The following is an 18,433-nucleotide window of genomic DNA, read 5'->3' on the forward strand; positions in this document are numbered from 1 at the left end:
CCAGACTCTCCAGTCTCATCCAGGTAAATCAGTGTAGTACTACTGTATCCAACAGCCACCATATGGAGTAGTCTGAGGTTCAGGCCAAGCGTCTGTAACAAGTCTTTTGTGAACGTTGTACTGCCTCTGCCCAGAGGTTCGTCCTTTTGTGGCGCAGTCCGTAAGATGCTTGATGTCAGAGCCACTGTTCCCGTTGGAGCACTCCCTCTTTCCCACTACTCTACCATCCTAAATGACTGGTGTCCAGAGTGACAGGGAGCAGGTGACTGGGGAACAGAGTGACAGGGAGCAGGTGACTGGGGAACAGAGTGACAGGGAGCAGGTGACTGGGGAACAGAGTGACAGGGAGCAGGTGACTGGGGAACAGAGTGACAGGGAGCAGGTGACTGGGGAACAGAGTGACCGGGAGCAGGTGACTGGGGAACAGAGTGACAGGGAGCAGGTGACTGGTGTCCAGAGTGACAGGGAGCAGGTGACTGGGGAACAGAGTGGCAGGGAGCAGGTGACTGGGGAACAGAGTGACAGGGAGCAGGTGACTGGTGTCCAGAGTGACAGGGAGCAGGTGACTGGGGAACAGAGTGACCGGGAGCAGGTGACTCGTGTCCAGAGTGACAGAGAGCAGGTGACTGGGGAACAGAGTGGCAGGAAGCAGGTGACTGGTGTCCAGAGTGACAGGGAGCAGGTGACTGGTGTCCAGAGTGACAGGGAGCAGGTGACTGGTGTCCAGAGTGACATGGAGCAGGTGACTGGTGTCCAGAGTGACAGGGAGCATGTGACTGGGGAACAGAGTGACAGGGAGCAGGTGACTGGTGTCCAGAGTGACAGGGAGCAGGTGACTGGTGTCCAGAGTGACAGGAGCAGGTGACTGAGAACAGAGTGGCAGGGAGCAGGTGACTGGTGTCCAGAGTGGCAGGGAGCAGGTGACTGGGGAACAGAGTGGCAGGGAGCAGGTGACTGGTGTCCAGAGTGACTGGGAGCAGGTGACTGGTGTCCAGAGTGAAGAGGAGCAGGTGACTGGTGTCCAGAGTGACAGGGAGCAGGTGACTGAGAACAGAGTGGCAGGGAGCAGGTGACTGGGGAACAGAGTGGCAGGGAGCAGGTGACTGGGGAACAGAGTGACAGGGAGCAGGTGACTGGGGAACAGAGTGGCAGGGAGCAGGTGACTGGTGTCCAGAGTGACAGGGAGCAGGTGACTGGTGTCCAGAGTGACAGGGAGCATGTGACTGGGGAACAGAGTGGCAGGGAGCAGGTGACTGGGGAACAGAGTGACAGGGAGCAGGTGACTGGTGTCCAGAGTGACAGGGAGCAGGTGACTGGTGTCCAGAGTGACAGGGAGCAGGTGACTGGTGTCCAGAGTGACATGGAGCAGGTGACTGGTGTCCAGAGTGACAGGGAGCAGGTGACTGGGGAACAGAGTGGCAGGGAGCAGGTGACTGGGGAACAGAGTGGCAGGGAGCAGGTGACTGGGGAACAGAGTGACAGGGAGCAGGTGACTGGGGAACAGAGTGGCAGGGAGCAGATGACTGGGGAACAGAGTGACAGGGAGCAGGTGACTGGTGTCCAGAGTGACAGGGAGCAGGTGACTGGTGTCCAGAGTGACAGGGAGCAGGTGACTGGGGAACAGAGTGACAGGGAGCAGGTGACTGGTGTCCAGAGTGGCAGGGAGCAGGTGACTGGTGTCCAGAGTGGCAGGGAGCAGGTGACTGGTGTCCAGAGTGGCAGGGAGCAGGTGACTATTGTCCAGAGTGACAAGGTGATTTCTAGGTCAGTAATTCTGTGCAATCTGACTGCAATGTAGTCCAATCTCAAACAAAAACTGGCCAAGCTACTGTCAACAAGCGACTGTCACCAAGCGACTGTCACCAAGCGACTGTCACCTAGCGACTGTAACAAAGCGACTGTAACAAAGCTACTGTCACCAAGCGACTGTCACCAAGCTACTGTCACCAAGCGACTGTAACAAAGCTACTGTCACCAAGCTACTGTCTCCAAGCTACTGTCACCAGATTGATAGTAGGCTGTGATGTACATTGAGGTGATACAGTAAGGGGGGAGGGGATGCAGTGAAGGGAGAGGGGATGTAGTGAGGGGGGAGGGGATGTAGTGAGGGGGAGGGGATGTAGTGAGGGGAGAGGGGATGTAGTGAGGGGAGAGGGGATGTAGTGAGGGGAGAGGGGATGTAGTGAGGGGAGAGGGGGAGGGGAGGGGGAGTGGATGTGATGCAGTGAGGGGGAGGGGATGTAGTGAAGGGAGAGGGGATGTAGTGAAGGGAGAGGGGATGTAGTGAAGGGGGAGGGGATGTAGTGAAGGGAGAGGGGATGTAGTGAGGGGAGAGGGGATGTAGTGAAGGGAGAGGGGATGTAGTGAGGGGGGAGGGGATGTAGTGAGGGGAGAGGGGATGTAGTGAGGGAGGAGGGGATGTAGTGAGGGGGGAGGGAATGTAGTGAGGGGAGAGGGGATGTAGTGAAGGGAGAGGGGATGTAGTGAGGGGAGAGGGGATGTAGTGAAGGGAGAGGGGATGTAGTGAGGGGGGAGATGATGTAGTGAAGGGAGAGGGGATGTAGTGAAGGGAGAGGGGATGTAGTGAAGGGAGAGAGGATGTAGTGAGGGGGGAGGGGATGTAGTGAAGGGATAGGGGATGTAGTGAAGGGAGAGGGGATGTAGTGAGGGGGGAGGGGATGTAGTGAAGGGAGAGGGGATGTAGTGAGGGGAGAGGGGATGTAGTGAAGGGAGAGGGGATGTAGTTAGGGGAGAGGGGATGTAGTGAAGGGAGAGGGGATGTAGTGAGGGGGGGGTGTAGTGAGGGGGGAGGGGATGTAGTGAAGGAAGAGGGGATGTAGTGAGGGGAGAGGGGATGTAGTGAGGGGAGAGGGGATGTAGTGAGGGGGGAGATGTAGTGAGGGGGGAGGGGATGTAGTGAAGGGAGAGGGGATGTAGTGAGGGGGGAGGGGATGTAGTGAAGGGAGAGGGGATGTAGTGAGGGGAGAGGGGATGTAGTGAAGGGAGAGGGGATGTAGTGAGGGGGGAGGGGATGTAGTGAAGGGAGAGGGGATGTAGTGAGGGGAGAGGGGATGTAGTGAGGGGGGGGATGTAGTGAGGGGGGAGGGGATGTAGTGAAGGGAGAGGGGATGTAGTGAGGGGGGAGGGGATGTAGTGAAGGGAGAGGGAATGTAGTGAGGGGAGAGGGGATGTAGTGAGGGGGGAGGGGATGTAGTGAAGGGAGAGGGGATGTAGTGAGGGGAGAGGGGATGTAGTGAGGGGAGAGGGGATGTAGTGAGGGGGGGGGATGTAGTGAGGGGGGAGGGGATGTAGTGAAGGGAGAGGGGATGTAGTGAAGGGAGAGGGGATGTAGTGAGGGGGGAGGGGATGTAGTGAAGGGGGAGGGGATGTAGTGAGGGGAGAATGGGAGGGGAGGGGGATTGGATGTGATGCAGTGAGGGGGAGGGGATGCAGTGAGGGGAAGGGGAGGTGATGCAGTGAGGGGGAGGGGATGTAGTGAAGGGAGAGGGGATGTAGTGAGGGGAGAGGGGATGTAGTGAGGGGAGAGGGGATGTAGTGAGGGGAGAGGGGATGTAGTGAGGGGAGAGGGGATGTAGTGAGGGGGGAGGGGATGTAGTGAGGGGAGAGGGGATGTAGTGAGGGGAGAGGGGATGCAGTGAGGGGGGGGGGGGTGTAGTGAAGGGAGAGGGGATGTAGTGAGGGGAGAGGGGATGTAGTGAGGGGGGAGGGGATGTAGTGAGGGGGAGGGGATGTAGTGAGGGGAGAGGGGATGTAGTGAAGGGAGAGGGGATGTAGTGAGGGGAGAGGGGGAGGGGAGGGGGAGTGGATGTGATGCAGTGAGGGGGAGGGGAGGTGATGCAGTGAGGGGGAGGGGATGTAGTGAAAGGAGAGGGGATGTAGTGATGGGAGAGGGGATGTAGTGAGGGGAGAGGGGATGTAGTGAGGGGAGAAGGGGAGGGGAGGGGGAGTGGATGTGATGCAGTGAGGGGGAGGGGAGGTGATGGAGTGAGGGGGAGGGGATGCAGTGAGGGGGAGGGGAGGTGATGCAGTGAGGGGGAGGGGATGTAGTGAAGGGAGAGGGGATGTAGTGAGGGGAGAGGGGATGTAGTGAAGGGGGAGGGGATGTAGTGAGGGGAGAGGGGGAGGGGAGGGGGAGTGGATGTGATGCAGTGAGGGGGAGGGGATGCAGTGAAGGGAGAGGGGATGTAGTGAAGGGAGAGGGGATGTAGTGAGGGGGGAGGGGATGTAGTGAAGGGATAGGGGATGTAGTGAAGGAAGAGGGGATGTAGTGAGGGGGGAGGGGATGTAGTGAAGGGAGAGGGGATGTAGTGAGGGGAGAGGGGATGTAGTGAAGGGAGAGGGGATGTAGTGAGGGGAGAGGGGATGTAGTGAGGGGAGAGGGGATGTAGTGAGGGGGGGGGGTGTAGTGAGGGGGGAGGGGATGTAGTGAAGGGAGAGGGGATGTAGTGAGGGGAGAGGGGATGTAGTGAGGGGAGAGGGGATGTAGTGAGGGGGGGAGATGTAGTGAGGGGGGAGGGGATGTAGTGAAGGGAGAGGGGATGTAGTGAGGGGGGAGGGGATGTAGTGAAGGGAGAGGGGATGTAGTGAGGGGAGAGGGGATGTAGTGAAGGGAGAGGGGATGTAGTGAGGGGGGAGGGGATGTAGTGAAGGGAGAGGGGATGTAGTGAGGGGAGAGGGGATGTAGTGAGGGGGGGGATGTAGTGAGGGGGGAGGGGATGTAGTGAAGGGAGAGGGGATGTAGTGAGGGGGGAGGGGATGTAGTGAAGGGAGAGGGAATGTAGTGAGGGGAGAGGGGATGTAGTGAGGGGGGAGGGGATGTAGTGAAGGGAGAGGGGATGTAGTGAGGGGAGAGGGGATGTAGTGAGGGGGGGGGTGTAGTGAGGGGGGAGGGGATGTAGTGAAGGGAGAGGGGATGTAGTGAAGGGAGAGGGGATGTAGTGAGGGGGGAGGGGATGTAGTGAAGGGGGAGGGGATGTAGTGAGGGGAGAATGGGAGGGGAGGGGGATTGGATGTGATGCAGTGAGGGGGAGGGGATGCAGTGAGGGGGAGGGGAGGTCATGCAGTGAGGGGGAGGGGATGTAGTGAAGGGAGAGGGGATGTAGTGAGGGGAGAGGGGATGTAGTGAGGGGAGAGGGGATGTAGTGAGGGGAGAGGGGATGTAGTGAGGGGAGAGGGGATGTAGTGAGGGGGGAGGGAATGTAGTGAGGGGAGAGGGGATGTAGTGAGGGGAGAGGGGATGCAGTGAGGGGGGGGATGTAGTGAAGGGAGAGGGGATGTAGTGAGGGGAGAGGGGATGTAGTGAGGGGGGAGGGGATGTAGTGAGGGGGGAGGGGATGTAGTGAGGGGAGAGGGGATGTAGTGAAGGGAGAGGGGATGTAGTGAGGGGAGAGGGGGAGGGGAGGGGGAGTGGATGTGATGCAGTGAGGGGGAGGGGAGGTGATGCAGTGAGGGGGAGGGGATGTAGTGAATGGAGAGGGGATGTAGTGATGGGAGAGGGGATGTAGTGAGGGGAGAGGGGATGTAGTGAGGGGAGAAGGGGAGGGGAGGGGGAGTGGATGTGATGCAGTGAGGGGGAGGGGAGGTGATGGAGTGAGGGGGAGGGGATGCAGTGAGGGGGAGGGGAGGTGATGCAGTGAGGGGGGGGGGGATGTAGTGAAGGGAGAGGGGATGTAGTGAGGGGAGAGGGGATGTAGTGAAGGGGGAGGGGATGTAGTGAGGGGAGAGGGGGAGGGGAGGGGGAGTGGATGTGATGCAGTGAGGGGGAGGGGATGCAGTGGGGGGAGGGGAGGTGGTGCAGTGAGGGGGAGGGGATGCAGTGAAGGGAGAGGGGATGTAGTGAGGGGAGAGGGGGAGGGGAGGGGGAGTGGATGTGATGCAGTGAGGGGGAGGGGATGTAGTGATGGGAGAGGGGAGGTGATGCAGTGAGGGGGAGGGGATGTAGTGAAGGGAGAGGGGATGTAGTGAGGGGAGAGGGGATGTAGTGAAGGGGGAGGGGATGTAGTGAGGGGAGAGGGGGAGGGGAGGGGGAGTGGATGTGATGCAGTGAGGGGGAGGGGATGCAGTGAGGGGGAGGGGAGGTGATGCAGTGAGGGGGAGGGGATGTAGTGAAGGGAGAGGGGATGTAGTGAGGGGAGAGGGGGAGGGGAGGGGGAGTGGATGTGATGCAGTGAGGGGGAGGGGATGCAGTGAGGGGGAGGGGAGGTGATGCAGTGAGGGGGAGGGGAGGTGATGCAGTGAGGGGGAGGGGAGGTGATGGAGTGAGGGGGAGGGGATGCAGTGAGGGGGAGGGGATGTAGTGAAGGGAGAGGGGATGTAGTGAGGGGAGAGGGGATGTAGTGAGGGGAGAGGGGATGTAGTGAGGGGAGAGGGGATGTAGTGAGCGGGGAGGGGATGTAGTGAGGGGAGAGGGGATGTAGTGAGGGGAGAGGGGATGTAGTGAGGGGAGAGGGGGAGGGGAGGGGGAGTGGATGCGATGCAGTGATGGGGAGGGGATGCACTGAGGGGGAGGGGATGTAGTGAAGGGGGAGGGGATGTAGTGAGGGGAGAGGGGGAGTGGAGGGGGAGTGGATGTGATGCAGTGAGGGGGAGGGGATGCAGTGAGGGGGAGGGGAGGTGATGCAGTGAGGGGGAGGGGGAGGTGATGCAGTGAGGGGGAGGGGAGGTGATTTAGTGAAGGGGGAGGGGAGGTGATGCAGTGAGGGTGGGGGAGGTGATGCAGTGAGGGGGGCGTGATGCATTGAAGGGGAGGGGGAGGGGAGGTGATGCAGTGAGGGGGGTGATGCAGTGAAGGGGAGGGGGAGGGGAGGTGATGCAGTGAGGGGGAGGGGAGGTGATGCAGTGAAGGGGAGGAGGAGGGGAGGTGATGCAGTGAGGGGGGGTGATGCAGTGAAGGGGAGGGGGAGGGGAGATGATGCAGTGAGGGGGGGTGATGCAGTGACGGGGAGGAGGAGGGGAAGTGATGCAGTGAGGGGGAGGGGAGGTGATGTAGTGAAGGGGAGGCGGAGGGGAGGTGATGCAGTGAGGGGGAGGGGAGGTGATGCAGTGAGGGGGAGGGGAGGTGATGCAGTGAGGGGGAGGGGAGGGGAGGTGATGCAGTGAGGTCGCGGAGGGGGATGGGAGGTGATGCATTGATGGGGAGGGGGAGGGAGGTTATGCAGTGAGGGGGAGGGGGGAGGTGATGCAGTGAGGGGGAGGGAAGGTGATGCAGTGAGGGGGAGGAGGGGGAGGGGAGGTGATGCAGTGAAGGGGAGGGGGACGGGAGGTGATGCAGTGAAGGGGAGGGGGATGGGAATTGGTAGTTACAGTCTTGTCCCATCGTATGGACTCTGGAGAGGTGAAGGCGAGAGCCGTGCGCCCTCCGAAACACGACCCTGCCAAGCCGCACTGCCTCTTGAAACACCGCTCACTTAACCCGGGAAACCAGCCGCACTAATGTGTCGGAGGAAACACCGTACAACTGGCAACCGAAGTCAGCCTGCATCGGCCCGGCCCGCCACAAGGAGTCACTAGAGTGTGATGGGACAAGGACATCCCAGCCGACCAAAATCTCCCCTAACTCGGACGACGCCGGCTCTCCAGTCTTCTTCTCCACTATATAGGGAATAGGGTTCCTTTTCCGATTGGGCGAACTCGGGCGATGGCCGGCTGCGACACAGCCGGGGATCGAACCCAGGTCTGTAGTGATGGCTCTAGCACTGCGATGCAGTGCCTTACACCACTCGGGAGGCCGTCCACTCGGGAGGCCGTCCATGCAGCATCTTAATGCCAACCATTTGATCTCAATCAGTTTCATGGGAATATACATTTAGATTTGATATGCCACTTTACACAGGCAACCCAATTCTGATATTTTTCCACCTATTGGTCTTTTACACAAGCAAATCAGATCTTTTTCAGAGCTGATCTGATTGGTAAAAAGACAAAGTAAATATATTGGAATTGGGCTGCCTGTGTAAATGTACCCTTCGTTATGTACAGTGATGTTTTGAATGATGTGGTGACGCACGCTGTTCAGTTGTGACCGGATGAAAGAAAAATGTGGCCATTCGCAGAGGAGTGGAGAGGAGTGGAGAGGAGAGGAGTGGAGAGGAGAGGAGTGGAGAGGAGTAGAGAGGAGTGGAGAGGAGTAGAGAGGAGAGGGAGACTAGTAAAGAGGTAGAGGAGTGGATAGGAGAGGAAGAGGAGTGGAGAGGACTGGAGAGGAGAGGAAGAGGAGTGGAGAGGTAGAGGAGTGGAGAGCAAGAGGAGTGGAGAGGACTGGAGAGGAGAGGAGAGAAAGAGGAGTGGAGAGGTGGAGAGGAAGAGGAGTGGAGAGGATGAGGAGTAGAGAGGAAGAGGAGTAGAGAGGAGAGGAAGACTAGTGAAGAGGTAGAGGCGTGGATAGGAGTGGAAGAGGAGAGGACTGGAGAGGAGAGGAGAGGAAGAGGAGTGGAGAGGTAGAGGAGGGGATGAGAGGAGAATAGTAGTGCACTATATAGGGAATAGGGCTCTGGTCTAAAGTAGTGCACTATATAGGGAATAGGGCTCTGGTCTAAAGTAGTGCACTATATAGGGAATAGGGCTCTGGTCAACAGTAGTGCACTATATAGGGAATAGGGCCCTGGTCTAAAGTAGTGCACTATATAGGGAATAGGGCTCTGGTCTAAAGTAGTGCACTATATAGGGAATAGGGCTCTGGTCTAAAGTAGTGCACTATATAGGGAATAGGGCCCTGGTTTAAAGTAGTGCCCTATATAGGGAATAGGGCCCTGGTCTAAAGTAGTGCACTATATAGGGAATAGGGCCCTGATCTAAAGTAGTGAACTATATAGGGAATAGGGCTCTGGTCTAAAGTAGTGCACTATATAGGGAATAGGGCTCTGGTCTAAAGTAGTGCACTATATAGGGAATAGGGAGCCATTTGGGACACTGTCATGTGTCCTATCGTCTGTCCGTCTGTGTGTCTGTCCTGTCCTGTCCTATGAGTCCTGGTCTACAGTAGTGCACTATGTAGGGAATAGGGTGCCATTTGGGACGCAAGCCTGTCTCCCTGAAGAATAGATACCTGTCTCAGCCTGTAGCCAATTACCCATCCCACTCAGGGGCCCTTCACATCTCTGACCCAGGGACATGGGCTGATATCATCCCAAATGGCCCCCTATTCCTTATATAGCGGCCCATCGGATATCCCACGGTGCTCCGGTTGAAGTTGTGCACTATGTAGGGAATAGGGTCACATTCAGGACGTAGTTGTGGAACATGGAGAGGTCCTGTCTTCTGTTAACACTGTGGCAAGTTCAAGTGGACGTCATATAATCTCGATACCATGGAAACCGTATGTAGCCATGCAATTCCACCAAGATGAAAGATGCAGTCGAATACCACAGAATATTGCAGTATCAAATTGCTGTTCCGAGTTCTATTGCTGTTCTGAGTTCTATTGCTGTTCTGAGTTCTATTATTGTTCTGAGTTCTATTATTGTTCTGAGTTCTATTATTGTTCTGAGTTCTATTATTGTTCTGAGTTCTATTATTGTTCTGAGTTCTATTATTGTTCTGAGTTCTATTATTGTTCTGAGTTCTATTATTGTTCTGAGTTCTATTGCTGTTCTGAGTTCTATTATTGTTCTGAGTTCTATTATTGTTCTGAGTTCTATTATTGTTCTGAGTTCTATTATTGTTCTGAGTTCTATTGCTGTTCTGAGTTCTACTAAATAAACTAAAGTAAAATAATAATAATAATAATAATTATTACAATAAAAAAACAATAACAAAACAGCAGTGTTTAAATAAAAGTTTTATTTAAACACTGCTGTTTATTAACTATGCATAGTCAAATTACCCCTACCGACATGTAGAAATTACCTCAACTACCTCGACTAACCTGTACCCCCGCACATTGACTCGGTACCGGTACCCCCTGTATATAGCCTCCACATTGACTCTGTACCGTAACACCCTGTATATAGCCTCCACATTGACTCTGTACCGGTACCCCCTGTATATAGCCTCCACAATGACTCTGTACCGGTACCCCCTGTATATAGCCTCCACATTGACTCTGTACCGGTACCCCCTGTATATAGCCTCCACATTGACTCTGTACCGGTACCCCCTGTATATAGCCTCCACATTGACTCTGTACCGGCACCCCCTGTATATAGCCTCCACATTGACTCTGTACCGGTACCCCCTGTATATAGCCTCCACATTGACTCTGTACCGGTACCCCCTGTATATAGCCTCCACATTGACTCTGTACCGGTACCCCCTGTATATAGCCTCCACATTGACTCTGTACCGGTACCCCCTGTATATAGCCTCCACATTGACTCTGTACCGGCACCCCCTGTATATAGCCTCCACATTGACTCTGTACCGGTACCCCCTGTATATAGCCTCCACATTGACTCTGTACCGGTACCCCCTGTATATAGCCTCCACATTGACTCTGTACCGGTACCCCCTGTATATAGCCTTGTTATTGTTAGTTGATTTAGTAAATATTTTCTTAACTCTTATTTTTCTTAAATCTGCTTTGTTGGTTAAAAGCTTGTAAGTAAGCATTTCACTGTAAAGTCTACACCTGTTGTATTTGGTGCATGTGACAAATACATTGATTTGATTTGTCCACAGCCGCAGCATTGGAGAGGCCTGGATAGCCATTCACTTCCATTAAAATGAAACATCCAGTTGAGTTTCACAGAATATTGCAATATCAGATTATTCTAAATGAGAGACTATTCTTAATGAGAGATTATTCTAGATTAGAGATTATTCATAATGGGAGACTATTCTTAATGAGAGATTATTCTAGATTAGAGATTATTCTTAATGAGAGATTATTCTAGATTAGAGATTATTCTTTATGAGAGATTATTCTAGATTAGAGATGATTCTAAATGAGAGATGATTCTAGATTAGAGATTATTCTAAATGAGAGATTATTCTAGATTAGAGATGATTCTAAATGAGAGATTATTCTACATTAGAGATGATTCTAGATTAAAGATGATTCTAAATGAGAGATTATTCTAGATTAGAGATAATTCTAAATGAGAGATTATTCTAGATTAGAGATGATTCTAAATGAGAGATTATTCTAGATTAGAGATGATTCTAAATGAGAGATTATTCTAGATTAGAGATGATTCTAAATGAGAGATGATTCTAGATTAGAGATGATTCCAAATGAGAGATGATTCTAGATTAGAGATGATTCTAAATGAGAGATGATTCTAGATTAGAGATGATTCTAAATGAGAGATTATTCTAGATTAGAGATGATTCTAAATGAGAGATGATTCTAGATTAGAGATGATTCTAAATGAGAGATGATTCTAGATTAGAGATGATTCTAAATGAGAGATTATTCTAGATTAGAGATGATTCTAAATGAGAGATGATTCTAGATTAGAGATGATTCTAAATGAGAGATTATTCTAGATTAGAGATGATTCTAAATGAGAGATTATTCTAGATTAGAGATGATTCTAAATGAGAGATTATTCTAGTAAAAGATAGAGTAGAACATGTTATTTAAATATGATCAGAATATTATTATATTATTTTTCCTTAGCCTCTGTATTCGGGAGCTCGGAGTCTGGTTCGCGAGACTCATACAATATCAAATGGTAATGCCAGGCTAAAGCGACAGGTAGCCTAGTGGTTAGAGCGTTGGGCCAGTTACCGAAAGGTTAGTGGTTCGAATACCTGAGCCGATAAAGTGAAAAATCTGCCAAAGTGCCCTTGAGCAAGGCACTTGACCCACATTTACTCCAGGAACGCTGTACTACTATGGCTGACCCTGTAAAACAACACCTATCATACTACTATGACTGACCCTGTAAAACAACACCTATCATACTACTATGACTGACCCTGTAAAACAACACCTATCATACTACTATGGCTGACCCTGTAAAACAACACCTATCATACTACTATGACTGACCCTGTAAAACAACACCTATCATACTACTATGACTGACCCTGTAAAACAACACCTATCATACTACTATGACTGACCCTGTAAAACAACACCTATCATACTACTATGACTGACCCTGTAAAACAACACCTATCATACTACTATGACTGACCCTGTAAAACAACACCTATCATACTACTATGACTGACCCTGTACAACAACACCTATCATACTAGTATGACTGACCCTGTAAAATAACACCTATCTGTATGTGACAATAAAAACACACCTGTTTTGTTTCCGTGGTAGAAGTGTTTTGTTTGAAGGATGATAGTCAGAAGTGTTGTGTTACGTAATAATATCTATTTGTTCTGCTGTGCTATTGCAGGTATGTCTGTTTTTGCCACACCCATAGCATTTGGAAGAGCCCTTCAAACCAGAGCTGAGCTAAGCTGCAGAAGCTCTCCTCGCCTCTCCCATTAGATTAGATTAAAGCTCATCTGAAACGGCTGCAACTTTCCGCCCTCTAAAACTCACTCTAGTTTTAGCAGCTTAGCAACTCAGCTAATTTCCAACTTAACACTCTGTTACTCCCCTCTCCCTCATCCTCTTTCCTTCTCTGAACTCTGTTCCTCCTCTCCTCTCCTCTCCTCTTCACCTTGCCTCTCCCTCATCCTCTTTCCTTCCCTGAACTCTGTTCCTCCTCTCCTCTCCTCTCCTCTCCTCTCCTCTTCACCTTGCCCCTTCCTTTTCCTCTTTCCTTCCCTGAACTCTCCTCTCCTCTCCTCTCCTCTCCTCTCCTCTCCTCTCCTCTCCTCTCCTCTCCTCTCCTCTCCTCTCCTCTCCTCTCCTCTCCTCTCCTCTCCTCTCCTCTCCTCTCTTCACCTTGCCCCTTCCTCTTCCCTCCTCTCCTCTCCTCTCCTCTCCTCTCCTCTCCTCTCCTCTCCTCTCCTCTCCTCTCCTCTCCTCTTCACCTTGCCCCTTCCTCCTCTCCTTCCCTGAACTCTGTTCCTCCTTTCCTCTCCTCCTTGCCTTGTCTCCGCTTCCCTGCCTGAGCTCTGCTAGGACAGAGAGAGACAGAGAGAGACAGAGAGAAAGCGGAAGCGGGAGAGTGAGGGTGGCGGTTGGCAGTTGGCAAATAAAACACAAATTACTGCTAGAATTGCCAGGGGCTTGCATCCCAAATGACACCCTATTCTCTATGTAGTGGATTACTTTTGAACATGGGGATTCTAGTCCAAAGTTGTACACTATACTGTATAGGGAATAGGGTGCTATGTGGGACAAACACTGGGAGTGAGACGTCTCAATTCTTACCTCCCCAAGATGCTACAGGGAGAGAGGAGTGAGGGGGGGGAGAGAGGAGGGAGGGAAGAGGAGGGAGGGAAGAGGAGGGAGAGAGGAGGGAGAGGAGGGAGAGAGGAGGGAGGGGGGAGGGAGAGAGGAGGGAGGGAAGAGGAGGGAGGGAAGAGGAGGGAGAGAGGAGGGAGAGGAGGGAGAGAGGAGGGAGGGGGGAGAGGAGGGAGAGAGGAGGGAGGGAAGAGGAGGGAGAGGAGGGAGAGAGGAGGGGGGGAGGGAGAGAGGAGGGAGGGGCAGGGGGAGAGGAGGGAAAGAGGAGGGAGGGGGGGAGGGAGAGAGGAGGGAGGGGCAGGGGGAGAGGAGGGAGAGAGGAGGGAGGGAAGAGGAGGGAGAGAGGAGGGAGGGGGGGAAGAGGAGGGAGAGAGGAGGGAGAGAAGGGAGAGAGGAGGGAGGGGGGATATGAGGGGGGGAGAGGAGGGAGGGAAGAGGAGGGAGAGAGAGAGGAGGGAGGGGGGAGAGGAGGGAGAGAGGAGGGAGGGGGGGAAGAGGAGGGAGAGAGGAGGGAGAGGAGGGAGAGAGGAGGGAGGGGGGAAGATGAGGGAGAGAGGGGGAGGGGGCATGTGTGAGTAACTTTTTAAAAAGCAGATGGGAGAACAAATAAATGAGAAATGAAAGGTGGAGGGAGGGGGGGAGGGAGAGAGGAGGGAGGGAAGAGGAGGGAGGGAAGAGGAGGGAGAGAGGAGGGAGAGGAGGGAGAGAGGAGGGAGGGGGGAGAGGAGGGAGAGAGGAGGGAGGGAAGAGGAGGGAGGGAAGAGGAGGGAGAGAGGAGGGAGAGGAGGGAGAGAGGAGGGAGGGAAGAGGAGGGAGAGGAGGGAGAGAGGAGAGAGGGAGGAGGGAGAGAGGAGGGAGAGGAGGGAGAGAGGAGGGGGGAGGGAGAGAGGAGGGAGGGGGGAGAGGAGGGAGAGAGGAGGGAGGGAAGAGGAGGGAGAGGAGGGAGAGAGGGGGGGGGGAGAGGAGGGAGGGGCAGGGGGAGAGGAGGGAAAGAGGAGGGAGGGGGGAGGGAGAGAGGATGGAGGGGAGAGGAGGGAGGGAAGAGGAGGGAGAGAGGAGGGAGGGAAGAGGAGGGAGAGAGGAGGGAGAGGAGGGTGAGAGGAGGGGGGGAGAGGAGGGAGAGAGGAGGGAGAGGAGGGTGAGAGGAGGGGGGGAGAGGAGGGAGAGAGGAGGGAGGGAAGAGGAGGGAGGGAAGATGAGGGAGAGAGGAGGGAGAGGAGGGAGAGAGGAGGGAGGGGGGAGATGAGGGGGGGAGAGGAGGGAGGGAAGAGGAGGGAGAGAGGAGGGAGGGGGGGAGAGGAGGGAGAGAGGAGGGAGGGAAGAGGAGGGAGAGAGGAGGCAGGGGGGGAAGAGGAGGGAGAGAGGAGGGAGAGGAGGGAGAGAAGAGGGAGGGGGGGAAGAGGAGGGAGAGAGGAGTGGGGGGGGCATGTGTGAGTAACTTTTTAAAAAGCAGATGGGAGAACAAATAAATGAGAAATGAAAGGTCAGCTCTGGGCCACCCACTTCTCTCAAAAGAACGAAAGGGAAGAAATTCCTTCTTCAAAGGAAGCAACTAAAAATAAAAAAATAACTTCAATCAGATCTCTCTCTCGACCTGAGTGGAGATGAGATTATGTGAGGAAAAAAAAAATAAATAAACACTGAAGGAAGCCATGAGTCTTATCTTAGTGTCAGTTACTAACTTTTTTTTTTTTTTGTTTGCTTTGGATTCTGTCTCAAACGGTGTCCCATTTCCTATGTAGTGCACGATAGGGCTCTGCTCAAAACTAGAGCACTATATAGGGAATAGCGTGCCATTCGAGACTCACCCTCATGTATTTTAAAACACAGAGCATGGGCATCCTTAACTTCAAAAGGAGCTGGACTCTGACCAAGACAGAAGACTCTCCTCCTCAGCCCTAATCCCTGCTGACACCCCGAGCGTCACAAACGGAAACCTATTCCCTACATAGTGCACTACTTTTGACCAAGGCCTTTAACGCTCTGGCTAAAAGGTAGTGCACTATGTACGCAATAGTGTGCTATTTGTGACACAACCTCTATCTGCGTTTGATGTGATGTGAACAGGGGGTAGGAGTGGTGCTGTACGACCCTAAATCTCGATTAGTCACAGTGATCTCTATTAGAGAGACATCCTCAGATGTCCAACCTGAGACATGCTCAGATACTAGGGTCAGAACCAGGGATCAGACATGATTGACAGCATCCAATGAGTTTCCAAATTTGAATGCACAAGTACAAGTAAAATATATATTTTTCAAAGGTTCAGAGCGGAGGGAACAGAACAATAGAACTGAGGGGTTTGATATGTGAAGATAAAAAGCATGATTAAACACACGAAGCAAATGTATATATATATATATATATATATATATATATTTTATTTATTTGACCTTTATTTAACTAGGCAAGCCAGTTAAGAACAAATTCTTACCTCCAATGATGGCCAAACCCTCCCCAAACCCGGACAACGCTGTGCCAATTGTGCGCCGCCCTATGGGGACTCCCAATCACGGTCGGTTGTGATACAGCCTGGATTCAAACCAGGGTCTGTGATGCCTCCAGCACAACATACACCTGAACATACTGTAACATAAAGGACATAAGATCTCTGGTGAAACAATTATTTATTTTATTTTTATTTATTTATTTTTTTTATTTTTTATTATTTTATTTATTATTATAAAACATTTATTTCAAATAAAATATCATTGGTTACGAACTGTTGAAATCAGAAGTTTACATACACCTTAGCAAAATACATTTAAACTCAGTTTTTCACAATTCCTGACATTTAATCAGAGTAAAAATTCCCTGTCTTAGGTCAGTTAGGATCACCACTTTATTTTAAGAATGTGAAATGTCAGAATAATTGTAGAGAGAATGATTTATTTCAGCTTTTATTTCTTTCATCACATTCCCAGTGGGTCAGAAGTTTACATACACTCAATTAGTATTTGGTAGCAATGCCTTTGGGTCAAATGTTTCAGGTAGCCTTCCACAAGCTTCTTACAATAAGTTGGGTGAATTGAGGTTTGTGATGGCCACTCCAATACCTTGACTTTGTTGTGCAGAAGACATTTTGCCACAACTATGCTTGGGGTCATTGTTCATTTGGAAGACCAATTTATGACCAAACTTTAACTGATGTCTTGAGATGTTGCTTCAATATATCCATACAAATTTACTTACTCATGATGCCATCTATTTTGTGAAGTGCACCAGTCCCTCCTGCAGCAAAGCACCCCATAACATGATGCTGCCACCTCTGTGCTTCACGGTTGGGATGGTATTCTTCGGCTTGCAAGCCTCCCCCTTTTTCCTCCAAACGTAACAATGGTCATTATGGCCAAACAGTTATGTTTTTTTTATTTATACCTTTATTTAACTAGGCAAGTCAGTTAAGAACAAATTCTTATTTTCAATGACGGCCTAGGAACAGTGGGTTAACTGCCTGTTCAGGGGTAGAACGACAGATTTGTACCTTGTCAGCTCGGCGATTTGAACTTGCAACCTTCCGGTTACTAGTCCAACGCTCTAACCACTAGGCTACGCTGCCTCCCCAAACCAGAGGTCATTTCTCCAAAAAGTACGATCTTTGTCCCCATGTGTAGTTGCAAATTGTAGCCCGGCTTTTGTATGGCACTTTCGGAGCAGTGGCTTTGTCCTTGCTGTGCGGCCTTTCAGGTTATGTCGATATAGGACTTGTTTTACTGCGGATATAGATACTTTTGTACCTGTTTCCTCCAGCATCTTCACAAGGTCCTTTGCTGTTGTTCTGGGATTTATTTGTGCTTTTCGCACCAAAGTACGTTCATCTCTAGGAGGCAGAATGCGTCTCCTTCCTGAGCGGTATGACGGCTGTGTGGTCCCATGATGTTTATACTTGCGTACTATTGTTTGCTCAGATGAACGTGGTACCTTTAGGCGTTTGGAAATTGCTCCCAAGGATGAACCAGATTTGTGAAGGTCTACCATTTTTTTCTGAGGTCTTGGCTGATTTCTTTTGATTTTCCCATGATGTCAAGCGAAGAGGCACTGAGTTTGAAGGTAGGCCTTGAAATACATCCACAGGTACACCTCCAATTGACTCAAATGATGTCAATTAGCCTGTCAGAAGCTTCTAAAGCCACGACATAATTTTCTGGAATTTTTCAAGCTTTTTAGTCACAGTCAACTTAGTGTATGTAAACCTCTGATCCACTGTAATTGTGATACAGTGAATTATAAGGGAAATAATCTGTCTGTAAACAATTGTTGGAAAAATGACTTGTGTCATGCACAAAGTAGATGTCCTAACCGACTTGCCAAAACTATAGTTTGTTAACAATACATTTGTGGAGTGGTTGAAAAACGAGTTTTAATGACTCCAGCCTAAGTGTATGTAAACCTCCAACTTCAACTGTACACATAGCGAAATGCTAGATATTACTGCACTGTCGAAGCTAGAAACACAAGCATTTTGCTACAACCGCGGTAACATCTGTGGATGTACGCTGAGAGTCGGGAAGCAAGTGAGTGACATTTAATAAATAAACACAACAAGAAACACAAAACAGCGCACCAACATGACACAGAAAAAATGAGGAAGAAAACCCCAAAGGGAGGGACATAAAAAGGGCAGGTAATCAAGGAGCTGATGGAGTCCAGGTGAGTCTGACGACGCGCAGGTGCGCGTAACGACGGTAACGAGCAGCCTGGTGACCTAGAGGCCAGAGAGGTAGCCGATCTGATAAATATGTGTAAGCGATACGATTTGAATTAAATGTAATTTACAGTTGTTCAACATAGATCTTATGTCTTCTATCAGGATCGTGTTAATCAAACAATCATATGCTTTCTGCTATAAAAGACGATACGCTACTCTGACTCAAAGCAGTCTGGTCCTCTCTCTGGTGCTGTGAAGTATTCTACCTCTGTAGGCTATAGTGTTAAATGGGATGTATCCCAATGGCACCCTATTCCCTATATTGGGCCCTGGTGAAAAGTAGTGCACTACAGGATGAATAGAGTGTCAAATGGGACACAGCCGAAGTCTTTCCAGAATGGAAAGGTCAGAACGTGAGCAGTTGCTAAAGTTTCACCTAGTCAGAGAAAAAGAGAGTGACCTGAATGACAAGTCAAATTGATTATTTTTTTTCTACCCCCCAACTT

At 51.3% G+C, this 18,433-nt stretch overlaps 1 protein-coding gene across 1 annotated transcript in view; it reads left to right on the forward strand.

Annotated features, from left to right (window-relative positions):
• Positions 1–232: 232 nt before the first annotated feature.
• Positions 233–18,433, forward strand: part of LOC118943597 (aggrecan core protein-like) — a 33,639-nt gene continuing 15,438 nt past the window's right edge. Inside the window, exons 1-3 of the mRNA XM_036959087.1 lie at positions 233–562; positions 653–772; positions 1,070–1,764. Coding sequence (XP_036814982.1) covers positions 233–562; positions 653–772; positions 1,070–1,764 — 1,145 coding nt within the window. The remainder of the gene's footprint in view (positions 563–652; positions 773–1,069; positions 1,765–18,433) is intronic.

The sequence above is a fragment of the Oncorhynchus mykiss genome, chromosome 22 (assembly GCF_013265735.2).
Source record: "Oncorhynchus mykiss isolate Arlee chromosome 22, USDA_OmykA_1.1, whole genome shotgun sequence".
Lineage (NCBI taxonomy): Eukaryota > Metazoa > Chordata > Actinopteri > Salmoniformes > Salmonidae > Oncorhynchus > Oncorhynchus mykiss.